The sequence below is a fragment of the Phyllostomus discolor genome, chromosome 1 (assembly GCF_004126475.2).
Source record: "Phyllostomus discolor isolate MPI-MPIP mPhyDis1 chromosome 1, mPhyDis1.pri.v3, whole genome shotgun sequence".
NCBI lineage: Eukaryota > Metazoa > Chordata > Mammalia > Chiroptera > Phyllostomidae > Phyllostomus > Phyllostomus discolor.
The window spans coordinates 192795685-192809446 of record NC_040903.2 but is presented as its reverse complement, the minus strand read 5'-3'; the positions used below and the strand labels follow the sequence as shown (position 1 = coordinate 192809446).

The 13762-nt window shown below is 38.5% G+C and overlaps 1 protein-coding gene across 2 annotated transcripts in view; it reads right to left on the bottom strand.

Annotated features, from left to right (window-relative positions):
• The window catches only part of SLC39A9 (solute carrier family 39 member 9), a 42276-nt gene that overhangs the window by 20819 nt on the left and 7695 nt on the right, over positions 1–13762 (bottom strand). For both annotated transcript variants that reach the window (XM_028505538.2, XM_028505541.2), the window contains exon 2: positions 2032–2140. In XM_028505538.2, coding sequence (XP_028361339.1) covers positions 2032–2140 — 109 coding nt within the window. The remainder of the gene's footprint in view (positions 1–2031; positions 2141–13762) is intronic.

Sequence of the window (13762 nt, the reverse complement as noted above, 5' to 3'; positions counted from 1 at the left end):
AGAAAATCAGCAAGGATATAGAAGACCAATATTATCACACAACTTGACCTAACTGAAATTTATAGAACACTCTACCAAATAACAACAGAATACATGCTCTTTGCAGTGTGCATGAACATTCAATAAGACAAACCATATTCTGGACCATTAAAAAAAGCACTTACAAATTTGTAACTATTCAAATCATACTAAGTATGTTCTCTGACCATAAATAATAAAAATCTTTAAAGATTTTATTTTTTTATTTATGTTTAGGCAGAGGGGGAGGGAGAAAAAAGAAAGGGAGAGAAACATCAATGTGTGGCTGCCTCCCAAGCACCCCCCACCAGGGAGCCGGCCTGCAACCCAGGCATGTGCTGGGAATCAAACTGGTGACCCTTTGGTTCACAGGCCAGTATTCAATCCACTGAGCCACACCAGCCAGAACCATAAATAATAAATAATAAAATTAAACTAGAAATCAGTACAGAAAGAATCTTGGGAAAGGACTGGAAATTAAATAACACTTCTAAATAAGATATAAGCCAAAGAAGAATTTGGAAGGAAAATTAGAAATATTTTGAACTGAATAAAGATAAAACTATGACATATCAAAATTCCTGGGATGTAATTAAAGCAGTGGTTGGAGGGAAATTTATATTATGTTTATGTTAGAAAAGAAGAAAGATCTCAAATCAATAAGCTTCTACCTAAAGAAATTTGAAAAAGAAGAGCAAATAAAGCCTAAGGCAAGCAAAAAGAATTATAAAGAACAGAAATCAATAAAATAGAAAGCAGAAAAATCAACAGAAAAACAACAACAACAATGAAATCAAACATTGTTCTAAAAAAAAAAAAAGACTGAAAAACCTCTAGCCAGAATGACCAAGATAAACAAGAGAAGACAAATTATCAGCATCGGGAATAAAAAAGAAGAAATTATTATAAATATGAAAATAATAATAAAAGATTACTATGAACAATCTTATGCCCATAAATTCTTCACCTCAGAAGAAATGAATCAACTCCTTGAAAGACATAAACTTCCAAAGTACACTCAAGAAGAAACAGAGAACTTGAATAGTCTTATATCTATTAAAGAAATGGAATTCATAGCTAAAAACCTTCCAACATAGAAAACTCCAGGCCTAGATGATTTCACTGGTAAACTACAGCAAACATTTAAGGAAGAAATATTTAATCTCTTCCAGAATATAGAAGAGGAGGGAATACTTCCCAATCCTAAGAGACCCAGCATTATTCCGATAACAAAAACCATATAAAAACCTGGTAAGAAAGGAAAACCACAAGCCAATATTCCTCATGAACACAGACACAAAACTCAACAAAATATTAGCAAACTGAATCTGGCGATATATAAAAAGGATAATACATAACAGCCAAGAGTGAGGTGGAGAGGGTGGTATATGCAAGTTAATACGACATTTGAAAATCACTCCATTTCACCACATTAACAGACTAAAAAAAGCATTTGACAACATCCATTTAAGATTAAGAAAAAAAAACAAACCTCTCAGCAAAGTAAAAATAGAAAAACTTCCCTTAACCTGAAAAGGGATCTATAAAAAATTTATACCTGCCCTGGCTGGTGTGGCTCAGTGGATTGAGTGCCGGCTGCGAACCAAAGGGTTGCCAGTTCAATTCCCAAACAGGGCACATGTCTGGGTTGTAGCCCAGTCCCCAGTAGGGGGTACACTAGAGGCAACCACACATTGATGTTTCACTCTCCCTCTTTCTCCTTCCCTTCCCCTCTCTCTCCCTTCCCCTCTCTCTCTAGAAATAAATAAATAAAATCTTTTTTAAAAAAAAGGTCAGTCATATTCTGAAAGACTTAAATTCATACATTATTGCAAATAAATCTTAAGTGGTACTCATGAATCGGGATATTCAATGTCAAAGATTTGAAAAGATATATTTTAAGAACTCTTCTTAGGGAAGACTCCATGGCAAACTTGAACTGAATTCAGAAAAAATATCATTCAACCCTCCATGTCAATGACACGTCTCAAAGAAGGCCCTTCTCGCTCTCACCCTCAAGAATATCTTCGTAAAGTGCGTGTACTCCTTCAGGCACGATGACTGCCAGTGCAGTTCCACAGAGAAGGCCAGCACCCAAAACTGTCACCAGCTTTAGTCGTTCCTGGAAAGAAAATACAAGAAACCGTTGAAAAGACTGGAAACCATTCAATGAACAGAAAAAAGTTCTGAAGTATCTAATCAAGACTGTAAGCTGCTCATTTGTGAGACCAAAATTTACAAAGGCCAGTGAAAATGAAAAAAGAGTCAGCTTCCTGAATAATTAATGCCAGTTAAAACATGAAGATCACATTTTAAACTTGATTGATTGATTGATTGATTGATTTTTAGAGAGAGGAGAACAGAGGGAGAAAGAGGGGGAGAGAAACATCAATGTGTGGTTGCCTCTTGTGCACTCCCTACTGGGGACCTGGCCAACAACCCAGGCATGTGTCTGGATTGCAAATTGAACCCGCAAACTTTTGGTTCACAGGCCGGCACTCAATTCACTGAGCCACACCAGCCAGGGCTGAAGATGATATTTTAAAATTTGAAAGCTTGGAAGTGTTGTAGGAAAACTTGTATACTATCCATAATAGGGAGAAATAAGCACACTTGTCTAACACTGGAAGGAATGTGAATTGCTGTAATCTATTTGAACCACAATTTAGCAATTCAGATTTAACATCTCAAAAACATGAATTCTTTTATTCAACTATTTCACTTCTAGAAATTCATCCTAAAGAAGAAAGAACTATACAAAGATGACCACTGCACTTGTTAAGAGTGCAAACCCCAAAATTACCTAAATGTCCAAGAAAGGAGATTGGCTAAATATACTATAATACTTCATCACAGTACCACAATACCCAGCCATTAAAAATTATGATATAGGTCCACTTATGGCTATAGAAATTCATAATGTACTGCTATGAGGAAAAAGCAGGTGGCAGACAACATGGTTTTTGACTTTTGATAATCTCATATTTTTAACAAAAAGTATACATGTACAAGTATAAATTAAATGTTAACAAATTTCTTACTTTATAATTTATACACATAACATACAATAAATACTTTATAACAATTTATAAAACATTTATAATTTATCTAAAATGAATATGTATTACTCATACAACAAAAAATTGTGTTTAGTTCAATATTAAAGTGTCCTATGGGTTTTTTAAAACCACTTACTGAGGTATGGTAAACATAAAAAAGCTGTAGATATTTAACGAATACAACTTGATGTGTTTGCCATAAAGAGTTTTAAACCAACTTAATCCCAATTTTTTTTTTAACCCGGATTTCTTTGAGAGCTGCCTCCTGACACACAAAATAAAAAGGATTATGTTTCAAGACTTCCTGAAGCAGTGGTATACCCTCTATGGCTTCCTGGAGTCTTAGCAGTGTAAAAAATGATCTCAAAACTGTAAGGGGCAATTATGTATGTTCCTCATGAAAAAGTTTCAATAATTTAATGGTATGTCATGTACTTTACTTTTCTATTTACTTTCCTTTATGAGGTTAGCAAAATACGAGTGGCTGTATTAGCTCTGATGTACTACTGAACTTGTGTCTATAAGGCTGGGGAAAGGAATATATGTGTATCTCTAGAGGAAAATGAGTTCTTAGCTGAAAGGCAGGTTGAAATGTTACCTCCTCCTTGCTTGGGAAAGAGGAGGTGATCTATAGCTCATTGTGTCTCCCATTTGGGAAGAAGGGATCCATAGGTCATTGTGTTTCTATTGAAAACAAGGGAACTAAAGTTGCTTACCAGCACCAACTAACACCTGCCATATAGCAAGTGGAGAATTCCCACAACCTGAGCACACAGGCCAGGTCAGCCCTTCAAACATCTAGGATGGTCATTATTAGCAACGTATACATTGAGAAGATTCTAAATGTATCCAGTGGCTGGGGCACTGGCTTGGGAGATACAACTGATTCCATGTCCAACTTAGTTAACAATTCAGTACCTCAACTTTTCTTCTGTAAAATAAGAGTATTTCTACATGTTTTGTGAAGATTTAGGAGGAAACAGAATAAAGTGATTAAAGCATTTCAGAAAAATGACACCAAACAAATGGTGTTACTATTTTAATATTTAATACTGAGCTAAAGAGTCTTTGTCTTCTCTGTGTTACTAAACTCACCAGTGTTGCTAATCACAGCATTCATTTGAGACAAACTGTCAGAGCATGAACAATACAAGATGGAAAACCAGCTCCATTAGGTACAGACTGATAGGGTAATTAATTCATCTTTTCATCATTCTCTCTAATCAATGAAACTATGAATAAAATACTTTTGCAATCTTGGGTTGGCAAAATTGCTTAGTGAGAACACAAAAACACAAAATTCAATATCAGAATTTAAAACATTTGCTGATCCATTAAAAAATGAATAGACAAGCTACATACTGGAAGAAAATGTCAGCAATACATACAATCTGTGGTGGATGCTGTAGAAACACTGTCCCCATCAGCCCCCTTCAGGTCAGAGACACTGCCCACCCCCCCTCCCGGCTGCTGGGTGTGTTGCCTACCACTGGCTCACAGATGAATCCCTCTGAGGGACTGACCTTGGGCTAAAGGGAAGTACCTCCCCCTCCCAGGGCAGTCCATGTCCACTGACTAGTCCACTGGATTATCTGGAGGGAGGACAAAGCCCGCCCCTTTGCCTTCATTTTGGATATCTCTGAAGGGCCATCCACCTCCAGAGCCTTGCTGTGGGGTGTGCTGAGGCTGCTACTGCCACTGAATTACAGTTCAATTTCTCCATCTGCTTAATCCAGCTCATTCTTTCACACTCCTTACTCCAAGAGCACTTCCCAGTTAACTTCCTGCAAGCAAATCTCCTTGTCAGAGTATTTTCCTGGGAACCTGGCCTAAAATACAGAGGTAGGGCTTGTGTTTGAAATACAAAGAATTTCTACACTCAGTAAGAGAGAGAAATAAAAAAATAAGGAACACAGAACAAAAGATATATGAATGGCCTTTAAGCCCAGGAAAAGGTGCTCAACATCATTTAGTCATCAGGAAAATGCAAATTTAAACTACAATGAGATACCTCTTCATACCTACAAGAATGGCTAAAATTATAGACTGACAACACTAAATGATAGCAAGGATACAAAGCAATGGCTTCTCATCCAATGCTGGTGGAAACATAAAATAGTACAACCAGCCCTGGCTGGCGTAGCTCAGTGGATTGAGCGCAGGCTGGGAACCAAAGTGTTCCAGGTTCGATTCCCAGCTAGGGTACATTCCTGGGTTGCAGGCCATAACCCCCAGCAACCGCACATTGCTGTTTCTCTCCCTCTCCCTCCCTCTCCCTCCCTCTCCCTCTCTCTCTCCCCCTCCCTCCTTTCCCTCTCTAAAAATAAATAAATAAAGTCTTTAAAAAAATAAAAAAATAAAATAGTACAACCAGCTGGTAATCTTTTATAAGTTAAACCAGCAACTCCACTTTTGGGTATTTACCAAGAGAATTGAAGATGTATGTACACAATGCTCATAGAAGCTTTATCTGGAACAAATGTCCATCAACAGAATGTATAAACGAATTGTGGTTAGCTTATACAATGTAATTCTACTCAGGAACCAAAAGGAACAAGTTACTGACTCATGGACGTGGACAATACTGTGGTGATTGCAGTGGGGAGAGGAGTAAAAGGGGATAAATGGTAATGGAAAAAATACAAGAAAAACAAACACAGTGGATCTCTAAAAAAGATAAACTTTTTGAGATAATTTTTTATTATAAATGGTTGTAAGAAGTAATAGAGATATCCCTGTATCATTCTATAGTAATTGTTATTAAATTAAATTTGCTTATAGTTTCACACTTAAAAAAAAAATCAAATGTCCTTTCTTTTAAAAAATGATGACAACAGTTTCTATTTTTAGCATCCTTATTTGGCAAACTTAAAAACAGGCAACATTGTATCAATCTCCCTAATTTCAAAAATATTACTGGCCTGTGAAACCCAAAAGCCTGGAAAACCATGATCTACAGTGTAGGCACGAGCTGTTATAATACCATAACACACTTCAGAAACAGTAAGTATAAGAATTTGTAGGAAGTGATCATGAAGATAAACCTGAGTGAATTATCTAGCTTTGTAATATTTCTTTGGAGGAAAGGCAATATGAGCTAAAATTACTGTATTACGTTTTCAGCTTATTCCGAAATTAAGTAAAGCACATTTATTTACCAAATGAAATTAAACACCCACTGAACACTATGTTTGTATGTCCCTGTACTGCTTTCCCCAAATTTTTAAGTTACATGAAGGCAGAGATTTTTGTTTTTAATTTATTGCTGAACCTGTTTATAGAACAGTATCTGGTACATAACAGATTCTCCCTAAACATTTATTGAAAGAGTAAATTCAGTGTTGAGTGTCATACAAGACACTAGGCCCCACTTCATTGGCCCTAATATCGACAAATATATGAATATAATGGAACTTCTTTAGAATATTTGTGCTGGGAAATAGGCTTAAACATGTTCCTTACAAGTGTAACCTTATCAAGAATTTTCAGTGGTTAACTGATTTGGAATTTATGCTTTGACTTAAGGGGTCAAAGCATAAAAGGGCTGTTCAAGTACTTATAATAAAGAACTATAGGATTCCATCGTAGTAAATGTGAGGCAATGTTGTCATTTGTCTCATTAATACAAACATCCGAAATAACATCTAATTTTTGCCAAGAAGTGTTCAGTCACTGTTTCAATCTTCAGTAAAGTGATATAAAACTTTCATCCTACATAATTTTTTATTTTAATTGTATTTTATTGATTTTGCCATTACAGTTGTCCTGATTTTTCCCCCTTTGTCCACCCCCATGCAGCACCCCCCATTCCCTCAGGCAATCCCCCCACCATTGTCTTTGTCCATGGATCACGTGTGTAAGCTCTTTGGCCACTCCATTTCCTATACTGTATTTTATATACCCACGGCTATTCTGTAACTACCTATTTGCAGTTCTTAATCTCCTCACCTCTTCACCCATTCTTCCCCTCTCCCCTCCCATCTGGCAACCTCTGGTAACTAACTTCTTTTCTCTTGCTTTTAAGAGTCTGTCTTTATCTTTAACCTTTGGTCTTTTAATAATGATGTGTCTTGGAGTGGGCCTCTTTGCATCCATTTTGTTTGGGACTCTGTGCTTCTTGGACTTGTATGTCTATTTCCTTCACCAGATTAGGGAAGTTTTCTTTCATTATTTTTTCAGATAGATTTCCAGTTTCTTGCTCTTTCCCTTCTCCTTCTGGCACCCCTATGAGGTGAAGGTTGGACCTCTTGAAGTTGTCCTGGAGGCTGTTTATACTATCCTCCTTTTTTTAATTCTTTTTTTTTCTTGTTGTTCTGTGTGGTTGTTTTTTTTTTGCTTCCTTATGTTTCAAATCATTGATTTGATTCTTGGCTTCATTCACTCTACTATTGTTTTGCTGTAAATTGTTCTTTATTTCAATTAGTGTATCCTCCATTTCTGACTGGGTCTTTTTTATGCTGCTGAGGTTCTCACTAAGTTCCTTGAGCATCCTCATAACCAGTGTTTTGAACTCTGCAGTTTATGGATGCTCCATAAGCATCTATCAGGTAGATGCTTATTTCCATTTCATTTAGCTCTTTTTCTGGAGTTTAGGTCTGTTCTTTCATTTGGGCCATGTTCCTTGTTTCCTTGTTTTGGCAGCCTCCCTGTGTTTGTTTCTATGTATTAGGTAAAGCAGCTTTGGCTCCATGTCTTGGTGGTGTGGCCCAATATAGGAGGTATCCTATAGGGTCCAGTGGCACAGCCTCCTCTATCACCCAAGCTGGGTACTTGAGGCATGCCCTTCATGTGGGCTCAGTATACCCTCCTCTTGTAGTTGAGCCTTGGTTGCTGTTGGCAAAATCAATAGAGAGCTTTACCTAGGCCAGTGACCTGCAAGGACAGGCTGTGACACTTACACCACCTCTGCCCTCCATGGAAGGTCAGGTGTTCAGGGGCAGGGTGGTGGTGCTCTGCTGTGGTCTGCAGCTGTCTACTGGGTGTGCTGGCCCTAGGGTTTCCTGGGTGGTGCAGGCCAAGGTCAGCCCCCACCTGTGTTTTGCCCAGGGTACACTGTCTGAGCTGCAAAGCCACCTGAGATGACTGCAACTGGAGCTGGGCTTGGAGGTTCCCAGGTGAAGCCAAGCTGTGACTCTAACCTGGCTGCTGCTAGGGCTCGCTGAAGACAGCTGCTCCTTGTTTGATAAGATTTAGGAGCCCAGACCAGCCATTCATATGGAAAAGCAGTTTGGGTGGGCCTGTAAATTGGGTGGGGCAGAGCCTCTGTGGATATCCAAGGTGGGTCACACAGTATTAGCTAAGTTAATGGGGTCTCAGAAATGGCACAAGCCTACAGGCTCTGTGTGGGGAGGGCTCAGCAAAGGGACAGTGAGCTCTGCTCATCCCAATGCCAGATACTTTAGTCTCTCCCTATACACCAATGTTGCCCTTCAGGCTGTCACACCGTGCTGGAGCTCAGAGGGAGCTAGTCTGAGTAGGTGAGTCCGTGTGTGGGTTCCCCAGAGTAACTGCTTGGTGCTCCAGCAGCCTCCCCCACCAACTCAATCCCCACTGGTTTTCACAGCCTGAAGTTGTGGGGACTTACCTTTCTGACACTAGAACCCTGGGCTGGAGGGCCTGCTATGGGTCTGGATTCTTCACTCCCAAGATATCCCTCCCTAATTTTTATCCACCTGAGTGTGGGGTCAGGCTGTTCCACATCCGTGCCCCTCCTACCAGTCTGGATGGATGTGGTTCCAATTCTGCAGTTGTCAGACTTCCATTTAACTTCATTTTATAGTTGTCACACTTCCATTCAACTTGATTTCTGACCTTCCTGAGTGATGGCTGTTCTATATTTTAGCTGTAATTTTGATGTGGCTGTGCGAAGAGGTAAACCATGTCTGCCTACATTGCCATCTTGACCACCTACGTTGCTCAATTCTACATAACTTTTATTAGCTTGGTAAACGTCTACTAACCTCACAGTGATCAGTACTATAGAAACAACATTTTTCATGAAAAGAACAACCAGTATTTAAAGAAGTAAGCATCATTGCCATGAGATGTCATTTCAGGTTTTATTTTTTAAATTTCTTAACTACCTAAATCATTTTAGATGCAATCACACTTATTTTAAGCACTACAGATGTGGCTCCATGTTATTTGTATACTGTAGTCTTTCACACAGCTTCATAACTTAGGATTCAATCTCAAAATTATGTGCATGTCACAGTTAAAATGCTGGCAGTTTCTCTCCTTTGCTTATGGTAAATCACTAAAAGGGTGCATTGGAAGGAAGAACTACAAATTGCAAGTATAGTTCAAGATGAAAAATGAGTTCCCAAAGCAATCATTTCTGTCAGAGAAATAAAATATTTGCTCAAGAGAGACATGAACCGTGCAATGCATTGGTTTTATGCCATCTCATTTTACCATTTCACAGCTGTAGTTTGAGCCAAAGGAATGACCAGACGTATTATTTTAAACAACAGCATGTACTCAGTGCCATTAACTATCAGTGCAAAGCTTTCAAGTCAGTTTAATTTTCTTGGCAGACACCAAGATAGTTAAATGGTTTTTCTTTCCTTGCTCATAAAAGAGTCAATAAATTGGTTACCTTAAATATAAGCCAATAATTTTTAAAGCTTTTAATATTGAAAATAGTTTATTTCAACACCCCTTGTACTGTGCCCATTTTCATACTGAAATCATCAACTGTAATTTCCTAAAAAAGTAGAGATGCACCTCTTCCAAGCTCTAGACACTGAACAGATGAAATGTACGGGGTACAGAGTACCTCTTGTTCAAGCAACAAAGGCTCTCTCCATATTCTTAAAAAACAACCCTGTTCAAGGAGATACTTTCTAATGTCAATTTAACTACTACATTATCTGCTAAATGTCAGTAACAACAGGTACTGAAGAAAACTCAAAAATGAACTTTGTTATTCAAGCCCTTACACCTGAGACAAGATGCCAAAAAGCTTCCTACGTCTGGTTAGCAGCTATGTGACCCTGAGCAAGTTCAGTGTCTTCTTCTATAAGAAGGAGCTGAGATGATGACTACTATTACTACTATTACCATGTAGGAGCAGGATATGAGCACACCTAGCACAGAGTAACTGCCGTTACTGCTTATCTTTAACGGCATCCATTGTACGTAAGGGAAAGCTTCTGAGCCCCTCCTTCAACAGAACAAAACAAAACCCAGATCCTTAAGTTCAAGCAAACAATGTTACATGGTATTTGCCATTTTGTCAGCATCATCTAGGCTTTCCCTTCCTAATTCATTTGACATAGAAGAAATAAGAAGCAATACTTTATTAATGCCACTTCCTCCAATCTTGGAAAACAAAACTAATTCCTTTTTCTTTTTCTATCAGTCCTTTTTAAGTATAAAAGAACTAAACAAAAATGGAAATCCTGTAAGACTGTTCAATGTGACTTCAAAAACAAACAAAAACCCATTGGGAAAGGACATGGGAAAACATTGGTAATAAATACTGTTATTAATTTATAAGATGTTTAATTTCACCTTGGCTGGTGTAGCTCAGTGATGGACTGGGAACCAGAGGGTTGCCGGTTTGATTCCCAGTCAGGGCACATGCCTGGGTTGCAGACCAGGTCCCCAGTAGAGGGCATATGAGAGGCAACCACACAATGATGTTTCTCTCCCTCTCTTTCTCCTTCCCTTCCCCTCTCTCAAATAAAATAAAATAAAATAAAAATTAAATTAAAATAAAATAAAATCTTAAAAAAAGATGTTTAATTAAACTGAAAAATTAAAATAATAAACAATACTTTTTTCTCTATCAAATTAACAAGTGAATTTTTAAAAATTAACAATGATAGTACTCCATGTTTGTGAGACTTGCATTTGCATTTTTGGAAATAAATGTGTTTTATAAAAACTGGTAATACAAATTGAGAGTATTCTTAAGAACATTTATGCTCTTTGATCCTGTCACTCTACTCCTGCAGAAATAATCTGAAATATGTTCCTAACCTCAGACACAAAAATACTCTTTCAACACTATTATGAGCCCTGGCTGCTGTGGCTCAGTGGATTGAGCGTTAGACTATGAAGCCAAGGGCCGCTGGTTTGATTCCCAGTCAGGGCGTATGCCTGGGTTACAAGCCAGGTCCCCAGTGGGGGCCATGTGCAAGGCAACCACACATTGATGTTTCTCTCCCTCTCTTTCTTCCTCCCTTCCCCTCTCTAAAATAAAAAATAAAATATTTTTTAAAAACCACTATTATGAAAACAAATTACATGCATAATAGGAATTTCTGTACATAAAATAACAGAATGTAATGAAGGTATTAAAAATGCGTAGAACACATTTATAACAATAACGGAAACGCTTATGCTATGCTACCAAGTAAATGAAGGGAAAATGTAAAATTATACATCTACCACATAACCAACCATGTTAAAAATGCAAACAAATAGAAATAAAAAAAATGGAAAGAAAACAAAAATGTTACTAGTAATTCTCATTAGATACTGGGATAGATTTTTTTTTAATCCTCACCTGAGGATTAAAAAAAGATATTTTTTTTCCATTATTTTGAGAGAGAGAGAAACATTGATGGGAGAGAGAAACACTGATTGGTCACCTTCTCATATACGCCCTGACCCAGGATTGAACCCGCAATCTGGGTATGTGCCCTGACCAAAATCAAACCTGCAACCTTTTGGTCTACAGGATAACACTCTAACCAGCTGAGCCACACAGGCCAGGGCTAGAAGACAATTTTATTTTCATTTTACACATTATCACATTTTCTAAATTTTCTACAAAGAGCCTCTACTATATAATCAGGCTTTTTAAAAAAAGGATGATCATTTCATTAGAGCCATTACTAATGGCTTTGCATTTAGTAAACTTTGAAACTCAATTTTGTCATCTACAAAGAGGACAAGAATTCTTCCCTTCCAACGTTACTGTTAAGAGCTACATAGAACTTAACACCTTAGTTGACACAGTAGCTGCTATTATTATTATTATTATCAATCATTGTAGTGTGATTGGACTAAAGAGCAAAATGTCCTTAATGTAAAGAGATGTTTTCCCCTTTATTAAGTGGTTCTAAAGAACTGCACTTTGAGGTTTTTGTACTAATTTAAAATGTTTTTTAGTCTCCCCCTTTCTGTCACACTGTGACACAAGTCCTCTGTTTGTTCCCCCACCCATTCTAGTTTACTGTTTCTAAAACAAGTTTGCAAAAAGCTTAGGAATCACACAGCCTAGCGCAGAGGTTCTACACTGGAGGTCACAGACATGGGTTGTCTGGCCCACGCAGTGAGGTAATAATATCTGAGTTAGTAGCCAAATGTCAAATTCAGAAGATTTCACGTAAAAATCCCTATTTCCAACTTCTGAAAAGTAGGAAGACTTGGCAACACCAGGGATGGTGTCACCAACTGCCACATGTTCGTCAGCTGACCATAGTTCTCACTACTACTGAATGCTCCCAGGCACGGACATTGATGGTCAGCCACCCTGTGTCTTGATTAAACTTTAACTACTTTATCTTACTCCAGGCCTGATTCACTGTTCAGCCTCATAAACTTCAACTGTTTTATCTTACTCCAGGCCTGACTCACTGTTCAGCCTCAGTAGTTATTTGATTTTATAACCCATTACCTAGTAGGGACCAATCAAGAAAGAGAAATCAAAAAGTAATTTGAACAGGGAAGTTTAATGTAAAGAATAACCACAGCAGGGGAGTACATGAGAAATTAGCTAATAAGAGGGAATTCTAAGGTATATAAGAGTAGCAAATAAAGGGACCAGTGACTACCGTAGGGCCCAGAGAGAGTGCTCAAAGAAGAGGTCCCACCAGGGTTGAGATACAAACCTACAGAGGGCATGGCTGGGCTCAGTGAACTGGAGTAAAGGTTCTGGGACCAACTCTGACGTGTGTGTATGTGTATGAGGGATATGCTTCCCCACACCAAGGAATGCTGGGACACCAGCTGGCCGCCCTACAATTCAACTGAATTCTAACACTGTCTACCTAGAGACAGCATCAGATCCCACAGGGTAAGAGCTCAGACTTACAAGGCTGCCCAAGTCCACCCACTTCAGAGGTCAGCCAGAAGCCCTTGCTACCTGGACTTCTGACTGACCGGTTATACATTTGAGGTTTCAACAACCCCCCTCTCCTTGGGTTCAACTAATCTACTAAGAACTCAGAGAAACATTTTACTTACTAAATTACCAGTTCATCATTAAAAGATATAACTCAGGGACACCCACATAATAGAGATGCACTGGTCAAGGGACAGGGAAAGGGAGCAGAATTTCCATGCACCCCCCCAAAGTGTGAAACTCCCCAAGACTTCCATGTATGTGTTCACCAACCTGAAAGCTCTCTAAACTCCATTTTTAAAAAATTATTTATTTTTAGAAACAGGGGAAGGGAGTGAGAAATAGAGGGAGAGAAACATCAATGTGTGGTTGCCTTTCACATACTCCCTCCCTGCCCCACCAGGGACCTAACTGCAACCCAGGCATGTGCCCTGACTGGGAATCGAACCAGCAACCTTTGCTTTGCAGGCCGGCATTCAACCCATTGAGCTATACCAACCCATTTTTTAATTGAGGCTTCATTACATAGGCAAGACTGATTAAGTCATCAGACATTGGCAACTGAGTCAACCTCCAGTCCCTCTTGCCTCCCCAGTGAGACTAAAGT